The 17,206-nt window shown below is 39.9% G+C and overlaps 1 protein-coding gene and 1 long non-coding RNA gene across 3 annotated transcripts; both read right to left on the minus strand.

The window, feature by feature from the left end:
• Nucleotides 1-2,261: 2,261 nt before the first annotated feature.
• LOC139205810 (uncharacterized) lies at nt 2,262-6,963 on the minus strand. The gene is made up of 6 exons (XR_011584476.1): nt 6,785-6,963; nt 5,399-5,416; nt 5,048-5,077; nt 4,713-4,757; nt 4,436-4,492; nt 2,262-2,931 (listed from the first exon to the last, which is right to left on the minus strand). It is a non-coding gene; the product is annotated as an uncharacterized lncRNA (long non-coding RNA).
• Nucleotides 6,964-8,497: 1,534 nt separating this feature from the next.
• Nucleotides 8,498-14,364, minus strand: dhdds (dehydrodolichyl diphosphate synthase). Of its 2 annotated transcripts, none has more exons than XM_070835461.1 (9): nt 14,343-14,364; nt 13,884-13,964; nt 12,827-12,943; nt 12,561-12,703; nt 11,422-11,538; nt 11,179-11,280; nt 10,924-11,038; nt 10,190-10,297; nt 8,498-9,722 (listed from the first exon to the last, which is right to left on the minus strand). In XM_070835461.1, exons 2-9 carry the CDS (start codon nt 13,944-13,946, stop codon nt 9,480-9,482), a joined length of 1,008 nt encoding a protein of 335 aa, XP_070691562.1. In that variant the 5' UTR covers nt 13,947-13,964; nt 14,343-14,364; the 3' UTR covers nt 8,498-9,479. The 2 variants fall into 2 exon arrangements, with proteins under 2 accessions (XP_070691562.1, XP_070691561.1); XM_070835460.1 differs by having other exon boundaries at nt 14,240-14,355.
• Nucleotides 14,365-17,206: the final 2,842 nt, after the last annotated feature.

Below are 17,206 nucleotides of genomic sequence, written 5' to 3' on the forward strand. Positions count from 1 at the left end.
GCGTCAGTGCGAGTGTGTGTGTGTGTGTGTGTGAATATGGTGAATCAGAGGCGATAAGGAGCTTTGGATCGTGCAAAAACCTAAAATCAAAGTTGTAGCACTAAGCTGAACTTTTCGTTTTGTGAACGGCGGCCTCCTCTGTAACCCCCCCACCTCAAAACACTTAACTGATCTAAACTATGTGCTCAGCGAGTGTTTGGCCTCCTGCTTTCTGTCCTTGTTTAGCTCAGGAATGCCTGTGAACCCAGTGACCCCAGACAGCAGGGTGGTCCCACGCACACTTTGACAGATTCTTTAGCCGCGACATTTGCTTAGCGTCCCTACATGACAGGAGGTAAACAAACAGGAGGCCCAGCAAGCTGATTTGTTCACTTTAGATACGTTTGTTATGACTTTGACTGTTTGTTTTCTTTCCTCTTGATGAAAACTGAGTAAGTCATAAATGTACCTGCCTCCTGACACACCTGGCCACTCAGCACAGTGTCTGGTCTGTGGTGCGAAACGTGGCCCGTCATGCGTTCACAATAAAACTCCCGATGGGAAATTTAGACCAGTATTCCTGGTAGAAACACACTACGAGGTGCGCTCAGTAGCTCTTTCTGGAGCTTTCTATCACATCACACAGTCTTCCACAGCAGGCAGAGTTCGCCCAGTTGTCACAGGTGGCCTTTTTTTTTTCGTCCTGAGCATTTTAAGAAATTCTCATCCACGCTGTCGTATAAACACAGATTAAAAATCTACATCTGCATTTCCCTGACAAGTGGGCAAACGCCACGTGACGAGGAAGATCATGTGATTTGATGGAAAGCCCCAGAACAGCTATGAAGTGGATTTTTTTTGTCAACAACTAGTGTTTCCAAAGTTGACAAAGAATATTTTTAAACTAAACTAGAATAGAGCACAGAAGAAGAGAATACTTTTACGTATGCTTACAAGAACTATTTACAGCTTTATTGACTCTATCTATGATTATATGTTGAATATTTCTAAAGCTCTTATCCACGTAAAAGATTAAATCATACAGTTTGCAATGGGGCATTAACACATAAAATAAGCAACAGCATTTCTTGCATTATACTTTGCCCTGTACTGAGCTTGTTGGTATCATTTCCTATTCTTCTTTTTTAAAGTTACATTTCATCCATATTTGAACATTATTGTCACTGCCAGTTCTCAGCAGGAGCTCACAGGATGTTGAACACATCTCTGTAAACAGCAGCGTGCTCAGTGTCCATACTAAGACCCCCGCACCACCACTGGAGTGAAGTCCAGTACCCAGACTGCCTGCAGTGATGTGGTGCTGCCCTCTACTGGTGCTTTCCAGAGACTCACTTTTAAATCATGCGCTGGTCATTAGTTATTTGACCCCGAGTACTTTAATTTGTGCAGTTTTAGTAAATCCACAGCACTATTTCAGAGGGTACCGGTGTACTCCAGCATCTGTTGGCACATAGAGTATAACTTGAATAAATTCTTTACATGATTAAACACCAGAACAAACTACAATATGACAAGTACTGATGCATCAGTACCAATAAAAAAAAAAAGACCTTTATTCAACAGGAATAGTTTGTGGTTTAATTCTGCAGTGATGTTTCAAACACGGGACTCCACTCATGCTCTGAATGAACATCTCGCCCCACTGCCCTCAGGGCGCAGGTACAGAGCTCTGAGGTGCAGGAGAGCCCACTTTGGGAGGAGTCTAATTCCTGCTGTGATAACAGTCCTGAACAGAGCCCGCTGAATGTGACTATGGCTGTTTGCTCTGTTGGTGCTTTTCTATGTGTAAAGGTAGTGGGAAGTGTTGTCTTGTGAAGTATTGTTAAGTCTGCTGTTGTTGTGCTGTCATGTCTACTGTCTGACTGTTAGTTTGTCAAGCAGAATCAGTGCTGTGAAAAAGAATTTCCCCCCCCGGGGACAATAAAGTCTAATAATAATAATAATAATAATAATAATAATAGATGCACCAGGTACCAGGTTGGAGTGATACGTTTTTCCTAATTCAGCTCAACTGGTCCTGACAGTCAGATACTTTAAAGTGCGTTCATTTAGAGGAGCCCCACTGAAGATGTGAGAATATAAAACATCAGCTGAAAATAAAAGCTGAGCTTCCAGCCACTACGCCCAGTGGTGAAAAGGAGAGACACCTTAAAATGGACGTCCTGCCAAGATGGGACAGCGTATATTGATACCAAACAAGGCTACTGCCACTTCTCCCCATCTCTTCTTTGAGGTTTTCATGTCACAATAAAGTCAACACCTTTTGACATTTTGAAAATTTTTATTCAACAACATTTAGATCAACCATTAAAGTCAGAAAAGCGTCCTTTTCCTCTAACAGAAACATAACTTAGCATAACTTTTCATCAGGTGACCGGGTTCACATCATGCATGTTTTAAGATGTATAAATCTTTTGACCTAATAACGGGATTTTTCTGTGGCATTTTCAATGACTACACCTCATGTCAACATACAGTGTTTCAAAACATTTGGTAAGCTTTTTTTTTTTTTTATTAGTTCAACATTAAAATTCAAGGAGATAAAAGGCAAAACTCTTTCTCTCTCCAATTTTAACAATATGCTTTAGCTGCCTTGTAATGTTTAAAATTAAATTCAAAGTCCAACTTTTTGGAAAATATCTATTACTCAGCAGTTCAAAATAATAATAATAATAATATTACTAATAAAAGAATTAGACAAACTAAAAATGCCACCTCTACAAGATATGGACGGTAATCATTTTAAAATGGATATGACTGTAAGAACAAAGTTTTGTTACATCAAGTGCAAGCCCAAAACAAACCTATAAATGACTTTTGTAATATAAAACTTGGTAAAAAATACTAATTTAAAACTGTACAATCACCAAGTACATAGAGTGAGCACGTCCACGTTATTCATTTGGCTTCAGTGGCTTCGGCCTTTGGCTCCTGGGGACAGGAAATAAGAACACAGCATGTTACATGCATTGTTTTGGCAGTGTGACAGTACGTTTCCCTTTGCTGTGACCATTGCGATGCTACGATCTGATACAATTTATCTCATTTAATATGCTAATTAAGATTTCATCAAATCATACAAGTCATGAAAATAAAAATGATCGCCGTCAGAGTGACCGGACTGCATCTATTGACGGGAGATAAAGCTGAAATGTGCTGAAGTACTTACGTTTTCAGAAACATTCAGAGGACGCCGACACATTGTGGTGATTTTCCTGAGCTTTCATGTGATTGGTATTTTTTTTTTTTAAGTTTATAATTCTAGGTTTTGCCCACAAAACCACAAGTTTGCAGATGCATATTGTCCACAGATATCTGCATTTCCTCTTATACAGCCTGGCTTTAGCTAAGCTAACTTTAGCTAATACTGGTCTTTTTCCTTTAGTACTTCGATTTTATATAATACCTCTATTTTTTATATTTTATTTTATTCTATATATTTATGAGAGCGTAATTTTGTACCATCCCATGTGAAAATGTGTGTTGGTATGACAAATAAAGTTCCTTGATTGATTCCTTGCTAGATATTTAACTATTAACCTCTAAAATGTGATTGGTAATTTCTCTTCTTGAAGTAATGTTAAGTTACCGTAAACGAATAGGAAATAGGAAAGGAATTAAAGGGACAGCTGACCTTAGGAAATGTATTTTTGATTCTATGACATGCACTAGTATTTTTCCATCTAGCTCGTAAAGGTGCAAGTTGCTGAGTTTTGGGGATATCAGCTGAAGAGACATCTGACTGCTCTCCAATACAATAGAACTGGATGGCACTAAGCTTGTGGTGCTCTAAGTGCTAAAAATATATATCAAAATAATTATTAAAAATATGATGTTCTCATGAAAGCGCAGGATGTCAACAGTAGTGGTATACTACTCAGCTGAGCCTACATGAAAGTGCTTCACAGTCAGGTCTGTGGTCTATCTTGAGTAAGCGGGTCATGATTTCAGGAGAGACACCTGGCTGTTGAGTTTTTCATATGTATATTTCTGGCGCTTTGAGCATCACAAGCTGAGTGCCACCCAGTTCCACTGTATTTGAGAGAGGAGACATGCCTACGGCCATTATCTCCATAACTTGGCAACTGACACCAACACCCATCTAGATGGATAAATACTACTACAGCTAAAAGGTGAAAAATATATGTATTTTTTATGTATATGTATTTTGGGGTGAACTGTCCCTTTAAAGTAGCCTGTTTAGTAGCAGCTGTGTTTTGGTACTGACGAGTCAAATGCTGATTCCTGCATTTAATTTCATTAGCTTTTCAATTCATAACATTTGTTCTCATCCTCTCAACACTCAGAGGACACTCAGACAGGTAACAAAGTAAGAATGCTGTGCTTTGCTAATTTGGTCACATGGATTTGTTGTATTTATTTAATAGCACAAACCGTGTGCAAATAACAAGAACAATTCTGAAAAGAAACAAACCTCAGCCTTGGTGCTCCCATTTTCAGCTGGCTTGGCCTTCTTTGCTTTGGGTGCCTTCTACAAAACAACATGATGCTTTCTTATTAACAGATTAGAGTCCTCCAACTAATACACAATCACCACTTTATCAGAATAATGAACAAAATCAAGTGTACCAAAGTGTCTAAATTGGCTCTCAAAAGGTTTTTTGGAAGGTTAAATTTAATTTCCCTTCAAGGTCTGAATCAGTTTAACACAGACGTTATGTTGGGATCAGCTTGTGTTATCAGTGTCATACTTTTGTAACAGCCTTTTTCTTCTCCACTGGTGCAGCTACAGGTCTCTGCAAAACAAGAAGATATTTCAAATAGTAAGTGACAGTCGATCGTACAACACAAAAGCACGGGTTACAAGTGACAAATAATGTCTGGTAATGGAAAAAGTATGAGAGTTTGTGCAGCATGTACGTGCAATGCAAATAGACAGATGCTATGCTCATACAAATTTCAGTTTCAACGTCTAAATTAATCCTCTGGGGAAACTGTTGTTGAAAAAACAACTAACTTTCAGATGATGATCAAGTTTAATCATAAAGCAAGTCCTTTATAATTCATTGTGTTTCTAATAACTTACCGTCGCCAGGCGTGGGGACTTTCTTCTTTGCTGTTGAGACAGGAGGAAGAAAATCTCCAGTAAAACTGTGATTGCAGACGCAACTAATTTGCCTGATTTTTTTAAACAGACGACCATTACTAAAGTATGACGTTCGCTGCCTAAGGAGTCAAGACGTCTTGTCCTGTCAAAATGACTTAAAACAGAAAACTAAAATCTGGGTAAAATTACATTTAAAAAAATGCATTGAAGTCCAAACCTCAACAATCAGTTTATTCAAGGTAAACACAATCTGTAGAAATGTACCATATTCTTGGAATAACAGAGCAATGATGTAACATGAATAATATAAACAAATGACTTTTTACTAACCTCAGGGTTGACGGGTTTCTGAAAGACAAATAACAGAAAAACACGATATTATAATTTAAATTCCAGTGTTACACATTACATCTTTTACTGGCAGAAAAATAAAATAAAGTCCTACAGACATACAAGGAATCTGTGTTGCTATTTATGCGTAATAATAAACATAAATACTAAATAGGCACATTTAAAATGCAGAAACAGAAAGTGAAACATGTTCAGTTTGTGCGGGAACAACCCTGAACCCCGGAGTTAACTTGTGCTCTGGTGATCAGGAAGAGCTTCCCGCCCAATATTTGAATTCAAATCGGGGCTGTACTGTCACCATGACACCGCTTTGGCGCCCTGACAGCTTCCTTTGTTTTGTATCAGTGCGCGCCGACAGACAGCTGGAGGGACACTGATAAGATTACTACTTTACTAATCTGTAGCTACGCCCATGTAATACATGCAGCCAAGAGCAAACATGCAGAGATTGCAAAAAAATATATAATGGCATTTCAGTGTAATTAAAGAAACCGCTTTTAATTATTAATATCTTTTTTTTTTTTTTTTTAATGTCAAATGTTTTCTTTTTTATATATATAAAAAAAACAGGTTGCGTAACCGCGACGATCAAAATGAACTTTATTCCAAATCAAACGATATAGTCCTCTGTGAGATGAGCAGCTTAAATAGTTTACACCGCTCCATTTGTTCATTTACTGATCTGCAGCTCTGGTGTAGAGCAATGTCAGATATTTTAAAGGCCATTATTGATTTAATTCAACCCGACTGGCGACATATTAAACCTGTTTTGAATCGACATGCAAGAACAAGCCTGACTTTTCTTCTTCAAAACAGAGAAAGAAAAAAAAAAAAAAAAAAAAAAACATTAAGGCCACTTCCCATCCCCCAACTCCTTCCTCAAATTTTGCAGCTTGTGCTTCATTAAGCTCTCACGACGAGTCGGCTTATAACACAACTAATGCATTCGCATTAACCGGATAGTTACACGTTTACGGCGTGTGTCTAAAGTTTGTAGTTGTGTCTAAGCTGTCAACATTTGTGCCCCAGCCTCCTGTCAAAGAGGGCAGAGACCAACACACACTGCACCGCGCAATGTCAGCGGCTACACCGAGCACAGCTTTGGCACAGGACGTCGAAATGTATTTTACCAGCAATGTCTGACTTATTAGTAGATATTTTAGCTCGCTGCCTCGACCACAAACTTTTATTTTCGACAAATGGGAGGATGCCTGAGCAGGTCTCCCCTGTCGGACCGCCATGTCTGTAACGTTTGTTGGGGATGATGACGTTCCTCTGATGCACAAATATCAAACGCAGCCCGACATGAACAACACGGACCTGATGCACTGAGTTGGATAAAATAAAATAAAATAAAAATATTACCTTCGCTTTGCCCATGATGTTGACGGGAACTCAACGAAAGCTCAGAAAAATATAACCGGGAAAACGAGCTTTTTTTCGGAGAGATAACAGACGCCAGCCGACCAGTTGCTGAATAAAATGGCGAATGTATAATGCAAACGAATGTTTTTGTAGTTTATACACTGAAATATAAGAACGAAACCGGTTTGAGCCAGTTTTGTATTTCGCTGTCTGTCATTGGATGCAAATGCGTCACGTGGCCACAGGCGCCACCCACCTGTCAGAGAGGCAGGAAGCGGTGCGGAGAGCCGTACTTACCGGGGCTGCCGAGAGCCGCGGGGCGGCGCTGTTTGGGTGGTGGATCCGGGTCGTGCTCGGCTAGACGGCACTTCTTCTTCAGCGACAGTAGTCCGGTTTACTGCTAACAGATCTCACCAAAGAAGAGTGACAAAATGCATTTACTAAAGTACTGTAAGCACATTTTGAGGTTAATTTAATGATATTATTTTCATGTACCCCAGTCTGCTATCCCACTACCCCTCAGAGGAAGATATTGTGTTTTTATTCCACTAGATTTATCTCACAGATAGATTAGTTACTCTCAAACATGAGTCAGTTAATAATGTGATGTGATGTGATGGATAAAAGCAGGAATCACATCTGCCAGTGAATTCAGACTTTGAGCCTGCGGCCTGTGTGTGTGGAGTTTGCACAGTGTCCTCGTGCTTGTGTGGCTTCCTCCCACAGGCCAAAGACTAGCAGGTTAGGTTCATTGGGCCAAGGTGCGAGTGTAAGCGTAGATGGTTGTCTGTGTGTGTGTGTGTGTGTGTGTGTGTGTGTGTCAGCCCTGTGATCAGGTGGCGACAAGTCCAGGGTGTACCCCTCCTCTTGGATGGGTAAATGCTGCTTACTCCTTAATATAACCCTGTTACAGTCATTTATATACAAATGTTGCACTCTAAATTGGGCCATTCTGCAGTAGAATACTTTGATACTTGAAGTACATGTTGCTGCTTTTACCCAGGTAAAATATCTCAATACATCCTCCTCCACTGTATTAAAGTGGCACTACTTGTATGAAGGTTTTCTCTCTGAGGGAACATTAGGTTCATTGGTGTATCCTCTGGAAGGGCATTCAAAAACCTAATTCTAGACGGTGGACTAAGACGATGTCTTGCAGAAAAACTAAGATATGCAAGAGATAATTTGAAAAAATAGAATTTGAGAATATTTTTTTAATACATATATATAATGTGGCACACCTGATTGCGTAGACCAGGGGTGTCAAACATACGGCCCGTGGGCCTAAACCGGCCCGCCAGAGGGTCCAATCCGGCCCGCGAGATGACTTTGCAAAGTGTCTAAATTACAGAGACAAATTTCAGGTCGTTCATAATGTTTGTCAAAAGAGAGTTCATTAAATGTGAACATTTTCAGAATGAACTTTTTTGCTCTAAAACAAAGGGGAAAATGTGGAGTTGTCGTTATTTAAAGGTTATTACGCTGTGATTTTACTGGTCTGGCCCCTGAACTGAAATGAGCTTGACACCCCTGGCGTAGACACTTAGAATCGGATGAAGATCGGTGCTACCGCTGTCACTCCATGGCTGCCTTGGAGTGAGAGTAACATGGTCAGAATCAAGAGGGAGAAAAGGATGATGACTGGACTGTATTATGAATAATGAATCCAAAATGAACAGAAACCAGTGGACATAACAAAATATTTGTGTTTGCTTGCGGTAGATCACTGACTGGGAGTCACACTTTACCCACCTTTATATGTACTACAACATTACAACTACTGCTAAATATTTGCTTTGAGTACAATAGCCACTTTATACAATAAGATGGATTTAATATATGCAATAAATGTCTTAAATTTACCTGTACATTTATTATATAATTTAGCAGAAAGGTCCAAGAAATTACAGGCTTAGTTAATATAGCTGCATAGGCTCAAAACTATCCAGTAATCTAACAGGAAACCAAACACAGGCATTTGGTTTCCCCTGAGATGCTACAGCAGCACGGATCTTAAAAAAAAAGAGATTTTCATTTGCCGCACAAGTTAAGACATTAGAGACCAGTGTATTAAAACTCAGATGGAGGCAAGAGCAACTGATCAAAGCAACTGATCAAAGACAGCCATTACACATTGACATATGGTACGCAGGCACACAGGACTGAATCGCACATCACTTAATCATATCTGACATACAGTAATCACTTTATTCTGTTAAAGAAAGCTGGTCAAAATCTAGTTATGCCTTTAACATCACACTCAACATACGACACTTTCTTTGGGTCTCAACAATAATGCAAAACTGGACTTATTTAAACTAATCTGGGTGATGGCTTGTCCAAAAAAAAAAACGCAGGATCTCTGGCTTTCACTCATATAGTTTGATCTTCCAATCAGTGGCATGCATTTGACAGACAATTTACACAATTATTTAACTACATCTTGACCAGACATTTCCACATGTTAGACTTTTTTTTTTTTTTTTTTTTTAAATCTACAATCATAAATATCACATTTACTCTACAGCCCCATAGGGGTAAAATTGCCCTCTCGCCTCGTACAAATCAGCAACAAAATGAAACCGTTCTGAGTTACTGTTCACTCTTCCCTTTTCCACAGAAGCCCTTTTGGGAAGAGGACAGGAGAGGTTTCATTCCCACTTCAACATGGGGTTTGTTCTTCGCAGCTAGCTTTCTAGGCCAAGACGGCTTCGCACCATAAGTCATTAAAGAAAGAGTCTCTCTTGTGCTTCAGTGCTTCTAAGAAGTCCTGGATTCGTTCTTCCCGGCAGGTGGTGTAGTGCTGCAGCGCCTCTTGTCTTCTCTGGGCGTCGGCAGGCTTTCCATTCCCATGATGCTGCAGGAGCTCTGCCACACAGGCACGATCCGCCTCTAGCTGCTGTAAGGCCTGGTGCTCCCGATGGAACTCTCTGGCTTTCTGAAATACAACGCACATGCTTTCATTAGCAATTTTTCCTGAAAAAAAAAGTCCTGTTGTTGTGGCGATAATGATGTAGATGTACTGAAATCACAATACTCAGATGTGACAGATGTCAGATTGTCTTAATTTCTGGTGCACAACGTGTACATAATGCAGACATTTTAAATGTGGCGATGGCAAACCTAAATAACTCAGTGCTCAGCAGGAAAACAATGGCAACAGAGAGGTGAATTCACACGCAGATCCTCACTTAGACTGACTGAAAAGACAGCCATCAGGTCGACCTGCTTTAGAACACTCCCAAATGACAGAGGAGCAGAGCTGCATCAACACCTTTGCCACATATTGACCCTCTCCCAGGCTATATTTTCTGCAAGGCCACAGTATTCTGAGATGGTTTCCCTGTGCACCCGTTCACCCCTATTGATGACAACAAACAAAGTGCGTCTCACTACAAGCCTTACCTGAATGGATGTGTGATTTAATTGATATTGGAGAATGGCTTCACACAGGTTCCAGAATGAATACTCCGGCCACAGGACGGACTGAAACACTAGACAGGAGTGGGAACTCTGCAGGACGGAAAGGTAACAGAGAAATCAATACAACTCTCAGTGGAGAAGCTGTTGTGTGCTTGACAGTGAGATGAAATCATTAAAAAAAAAAAAAAAAAATGTTGTCTGTTTGTTGAATACTGTCTGTCACATATAACAGTTTGGTGGTTATTACTTTGTTCTTTAAAAGGATAAAATAAATGGTGAAAATATATTATGTGAAAGTAGCTTGTGACCGTTAGAGATGCCCTATGATCCTATAATATAGATCCTATAAAGTCTGTCATAGCTTGGCATGAAGAAGTTGTCTAAGACAATTAAAATCCCATTTTTAAAATCGGTAAAAACCAATGGTGACTTCTCATTGTTGGTGGCTGCTACATTACAGATAAACGCAACGACGTACAGAGGATGACTGTATTCAAACTCACTAACACTGAAGATCGCCACAAAGTCTTATTGGAAAACACAAAGCAGACTCGTAACATGTCTGCTTCGCTGCCATCTGACAACATCTCCAGCTACTGAAGACATGTTTTGTCTTGAAATGTCTGCGTAAACTAAAAACCTTTGAGCGACGTAACCTGAAATGCAAGTCTAACTGTGAGGGGGGGCATCTGTCACGCAGTCACTCTCATCCTCACCTGCCAGAGAAGGAAGTCGCTGAGGCGCACCTCTCCAGAGGTGCGGATGAGCAGATCAGGATTGGGAGAATTATTGCTGTACAGACACTCGCTTAGCAGTGCCTCTGAAACGTCACTGGGCACCACAGAGCAACACAAACACAGCTTGTTAAAGCAATCGCTCCCGAAGGTCATTTCATTTTATTGCATGTCACGTGATGGATGTTGGGAGGACATCGACCGGATCAATTCAATAGCGTCTTTGCCAGTTTTTACCTTGCTTTGATCAAACCCTTCTCCACTCCCCAGGCCATTTCTCTGACCGCATTGGTGATTTCATATCTTGACGTGTAGGCAAAACACACATTCAGGAAACATCTGCAAAACAAGCATTTGTATATCTGTGGTCATTTACAATGTGTAATATAACATCTCTTTATGTCATGTGGCCAATATAGTGCTACAGGCGGTGATGGTGAGGGTCATAAAAGCAGAGGTACAAACAATTGAAACACATACTTATTGTGTGCCTTGGTTGTGATCACAGCTTTGGCAATAAGCTGCTGAAGGTCAAGCGGCAGCATATTCAAGTCACCCAGCACCCGAATACACACACCGTGCTTCTCCAGATTGTCCCTGAAGAGGGCCAGAGACAAGAGGCGCATTGAGGGGTAGAAAAATCAAGAAAGCATGAGGAGGAACAGGACGGACAGGTAGACTGCTCCAAACACGTCCGTCTGCATTTCCCACCCAGAGATACACAAAGGCACCAACACGTAGGTATTTCCACTCAGGAGTCAGTGAGTACAGTTTAATTACTGTACAAAGGTGTTTTACAAAGTGTTGGTGTCCATCATAAACCGTCCTCTTGGTGGCAGCAGCATTGTAGTTATACTAACAAGGGCCTCAAGACATCTTGAAACACACGTTGAAAATGTGGAGTTGCTCCCTAAAGTGTTAACAAGACAAGTTACTGCTGTCGTTCTAGCCCACTGTGGGGGAAAAATGAGAAAAAGTTTGACAACATTAGATTCTTCTTAGACCAACGCTTAGTGGCCATTTGTGGAATTGAATCTCCATATTAGCTTAATCATTCATTGTGGTTGTTGTGTTGTTTGTGTTCTCTGCTCTTAACATTTCCACTAAAGGACCATAGTTTCATGAGAGGCAATATGACATCTGCAATATAAGGTAGATATTTCGGTGTATTGCAGGGAAAAAGTGTCTATCAGCCAAAATAGCATGGAAATAAATTATATTATGCACTCCTATTTATAAGTCAGACTTTCTTCCTCTATTGTGGCAGCAGTTTACAGTAATACTAAATCACCAATGCTATGGCAGACGTTTCTGTGTTGTCAACTGTCATTTAAAGTTGCAGTAAAAAAAGTCTAATGTTTCCTCCTGTGTTGATTTAATTGCAACTAAAAAAGTGGTTTGAAAAGGTTCTTGTTACAAACAGCTACTCACTACCCACCCGAAGGCCAGTTCATGTTTGCAAAGACTGAAACTGAAACCTGTACGTTTCAGTCGTACTTACTTTGACTGCACAGCAGTGTTTGAGCACTAAGTGCATCACGTTCCTCTTACTTTTAGGAAGCTGTGGATCATATGATGAATAAAAACGTGACCTGTGGAATCTTTAACTTGAAACTCACCGTTCGTCCAGCAGCTTCTCAAATTTCTGCTTGGCCAGCTCCATCAGCCCGTCCACCTCGTCTTTAGTGCGTTTGAAGTTCTCGATGCTGAAGGCGTACACTGTAACCTCTTGGATGTTCAGATGCTTACACCAACGTAATGTCTGGTGAAGAAGGACAAGGGGTTACACACACACACACACACACACACACACACACACACAGGCAACCCATTCTATGCCCAGATGACTTGTGTTTTGGAATCTTCCATCTGAACGCAACCTCACCTCTGCCAGCTTGTTGAAGCCCTGCATGTGCCCTTCCTGGCGCCCCATGTTTTTCTTACGTGCAAAGCGCCGGTTTCCATCCATGATGAAAGCCACATGCTTAGGCATGGGTCCAGCCTGGGAGACACAATACAGATCAGGGGAGTCTAGAGATTTGGGTTAAACTGACAGAAGGCAACAACTGTGATCAATCAGTCATTTAAGTAATTTTTCAAGCACACATGCCAAATATTCTCTGGGTCTAACTTGTAAAATGTGAAGAAGTTTTTTTTTTAAGAGTTATATTTCACTCTTGACCTTAGAAACAGTATTTTGAAGTCCACTTACAAGCTTTTTTCAGAGCTTTCAACAGCTTCTCACGGCCTTCATCAGTGGATGGCATTTGAGCGACCTCCATCCACTGATGAAGACTGAGAGATGCAGGTGAAAGCTTTTTAATGAATATTTAGGCATTTTGAAGATTATTTTTGAAAAATCATAACAAGCAATTTAAAGACAAAATATATACATTTTTTTTACACTTTATAGATCAAATGATTCATAATAGATGAATCAAAATGATCCTTTGCTGAAGCCCTTCCATGGAGGTGATTACGATTAGACAGACAATAGCCCCAGTTTGAGCCTCTCATATATATCACCATTATATTGAAGTCACAGGACTGAACATTTATATTTTTTAAAAACAGAAATCACTGGCAATCTTTGAAAAATCCCAGAAGGCTGTTAACCAACACTTAACGCTGCCCTGGAGGAACCTCAAAGATTTCTCTGACTATCTATAGCCAAATTTAACAAAGACCTTTTTTTTTTAATTTGTGCTTCAGTTAAGATTTGAACGAGATTTAATTTCCATGTTTTCCTATTTGGCAAACAGTGGAACAAGCGGACACATCAGCAGAGAAGGAGAGAGGGTCTGGAAACTCCTGTGAAACTGCTTAAAGTATCGTTTTCTGACCCTCTGGGCTTTCTGGGGTTTTTTTTCTCCTCAAATTCAATGCATGCTCCAACTGGGCTTGACAAAGAGGTATCTATGAATGTGCAGGGTTTGGCTTACCTTCAGGATATTGGCTGAAATCTTTTCGAGCAGGTTTAGTTCACCTTCCCTTATCCACGACATGTTTTGGACGTTAACGGTCTAAAAAGAAGTAATTCAAATCAGTTTTTCAAAGGATTATTACTGCCCACCCTAAACTAGACTGAAAAAAAATACAAAGTCGCGCTTAACACGATAAGGAATTTACATAAATGTATCATTAAATGTCATTTTATATTAAATATTTGATCTTCCATCCAACAACAGATTGATTTCTCCGTTAACTGTCTGCCTGGCTCACGAGTCATGCAATGAACTTCACTGCTACGAGGCTAAAACAGCACAACTCAGCCACACACCGTCCACAAAATACCTACTGTTGATGGAAACCGCTTCCTTCATTCAAACCACTGAACCACTCGCTGTTCTAGTCCCAAAATTAGGATAATTTTACCGCATATCGCACATCTTCCAACTCACAGCTTTTATGATGACGACCTCTTCCGCATTGGAGTAAAGTGACGTCATCCGCACGGTGACAACTTCCTGTCAGACGTCGGTAGATCTGTATAGTGTCTGGATAGACTGACGTAAAAAAAAAAAAAACAGATGCTACCATGTGGGCTACAGGAAATGTAAATAAAATCACATACTTTCCACCACTGCCACACTCTTATTTAATCTTTATATATGAATGTGTGGACTATGTAGCCTACATTTTTAAATACTAGCATGGCTCATATAATAAGATTTAAACAGTTGAATAACTCTTACATAGCCTAAATAATGTGTGCAGACAAGTTTAAGTGTTAGCAGACAGTGTGCACGCCTATAGATGAAAGCATGTGTGTATGTATTAAGATTACGTTACGTTTTGAAAGATATATGATAAAATAAATGAATACAGAAAAGATTACTCAGGTAATCACTTAATGGAAATGTTATCTGCGCATATCATGCTAATCAATTAAACATTGAGATAATCTGTCAAAGCAAAAATGCAAAATATTTCCCAGTTTCAGTTTCTCAGATGATTGTAAATTGATAATCTAACCAATTAAGTAATCAATGACATATGAATAAACGCAAAATATAGGCCAATAATGTAACCATAATATTGTGAAACAGTCCAAGAACTTTTTAAAACTCAGCTCATTATCATGAAATGCCATTTTATTGGTATATTGGTTTGTTTTTACACTAACAGGATTTAGTGCATTTATTTCACAATTTTATTTTCCCCAATTAACATATTTTTGTGTGTAATTTCACAAGCGTGAGCATGGATGAGAACTAGGAAAAGAGGTTAATTGCTGTGATTCCTGTAGTTGTTGAGGCCAATTAGTTTGTTATGAGTATTACGTCCTATGGGGGAAGAAGTGGTAGCATAGCAACAAAAAGAGAGGTTGTGTTTTTTGGTGATGTGACCAAACGGGAAGCATATACAGCTCTGGAAAAAATTAAAAGACCACTGCAAAATTATCAGTTTCTCTGATTTTACTATTTATAGGTATGTGTTTGAGTAAAATTAACATTTTTGTTTTATTCTATAAACTACTGACATTTCTCCCAAATTCCAAATAAAAATATTGTTATTTAGAGCATTTATTTGCAGAAAACGACAAATGGTCAAAATAACAAAAAAAGATGCAGTTTTCAGATCTCAAATAATGCAAAGAAAATAAGTTCATATTCATTTTTAAACAACACAATACTAATGTTTTAACTTAGGAAGAGTTCAGAAATCAATATTTGGTGGAATAACCCTGATTGATTCATGCCACTCCTGGCGCAAAAATTCAAGCAGCTCAGCTATGTTTGATGGCTTGTGACCATCCATCTTCCTCTTGATCACATTCCAGACGTTTTCAATGGGGTTCAGGTCTGGAGATTGGGCTGGCCATGACAGGGTCTTGATCTGGTGGTCCTTCATCCACACCTTGATTGACCTAGCTGTGTGGCATGGAGCATTGTCCTGCTGGAAAAACCAATCCTCAGAGTTGGGGAGCATTGTCAGAGCAGAAGGAAGCAAGTTTTCTTCCAGGATAACCTTGTACGTGGCTTGATTCATGCATCCTTCGCAAAGACGAATCTGCCCGATTCCAGCCTTGCTGAAGCATCCCCAGATCATCACCGATCCTCCACCAAATTTCACAGTGGGTGCAAGACACTGTGGCTTGTAGGCCTCTCCAGGTCTCTGTCTAACCATTAGACGACCAGGTGTTGCACAAAGCTGAAAATTGGACTCATCAGAGAAGATGAACTTACTCCAGTCCTCTATGGTCCGATCCTTATGGTCTTTTGCAAACCTCAGCCTGGCTCTTCTTTGCTTTTCATTGATGAAGGGCTTTTTTCTAGCTTTACACAACTTGAGCCCTGCCCCTAGGAGCCTGTTTCGACCCATTCTCGCCGTGCACTTCACCCCAGCTGTGGGTGCTACGGTTGCTGAGTGACATTCGAATGAGTTGACGGTCATCTCGGTCAGTGGAGAGTTGTTTTCGCCCTCTGCCGGTCTGTAGCTTTGTTGTCCCCAATGTCTCCTGCTTGACCTTGTTCTTATGAACCGCTGTCTTTGAAATTTTAAGGATGGAAGCAACCTGACGCTCACTGTATCCCTCTGCCAGTAAAGCCAGAATTTAACCCTTCTTTTCCTGACTCAAAACTTTTCTTTTCAACTCTTTTGGAATGGTCAATAGTAATTTTTGTGATTCCAATTACTTTTGAGGTACTACTAGCACTGATTTTTCCATCCAGCTGGTCCTATTGCAAGAGCATAGTGATGACCACAGCAGTGGTTTTTATACTTTTCCTCATTAAATAAGATTTGGTTCAGGTGATCTCCTAATCAGTACCTCATTAAGTAGAATGAGGTGAGCTTGTGTTGGAATTCATCAGACACTGGAATGGGATGGCTGTCATACATGTAGAGATGCTGATCTCAGAAAAATTTGCAGTGGTCTCTTAATTTTTTCCAGAGCTGTATGTAGCTGGACAGGAGATGAAGGTTGAGGCTAAGGATGAGCTGCCACTGGAGACAGTGAAGGACATGTTTGGTAAATATCAAGAAAACAAGTTTATCCCTATACTAAAACATACAAAAATACGTCTACGGATGTAATAATTGTGCCATGCCACTCAGAAATACAACTAAAATTAGATTTAACCGATCAATAGTTATGAAATACGTGACTAAAACAGACAGGAATAGAGAAAAGAAAAGCAATAATTAGATGTGCCTAAAATAATAATCACCAGACACATATATGTCGACTGTGAAGTACCTGTGTTAATCACATAGGCTGAATTTTAACAACACAAATGACTGACCTGCAATAAACTTTTTA

The sequence above is a fragment of the Pempheris klunzingeri genome, chromosome 8, assembly GCF_042242105.1.
Source record: "Pempheris klunzingeri isolate RE-2024b chromosome 8, fPemKlu1.hap1, whole genome shotgun sequence".
NCBI classification, from domain to species: Eukaryota; Metazoa; Chordata; class Actinopteri; order Acropomatiformes; family Pempheridae; genus Pempheris; species Pempheris klunzingeri.

Bases quoted from the DNA above. Each gene is read 5' to 3' on its own strand.
- dhdds (XM_070835461.1), bottom strand. From the start codon at position 13,946: ATGTCGTGGATAAGGGAAGGTGAACTAAACCTGCTCGAAAAGATTTCA. The intron at 11,039-11,178 runs GTAAAAACTGGC...TGTGGTGCCCAG, and splicing joins AAGGGTTTGATCAAAGCAAG to TGACGTTTCAGAGGCACTGC. The intron at 9,723-10,189 runs GTAAGGCTTGTA...GTTGTATTTCAG, and splicing joins TAAATCACACATCCATTCAG to AAAGCCAGAGAGTTCCATCG.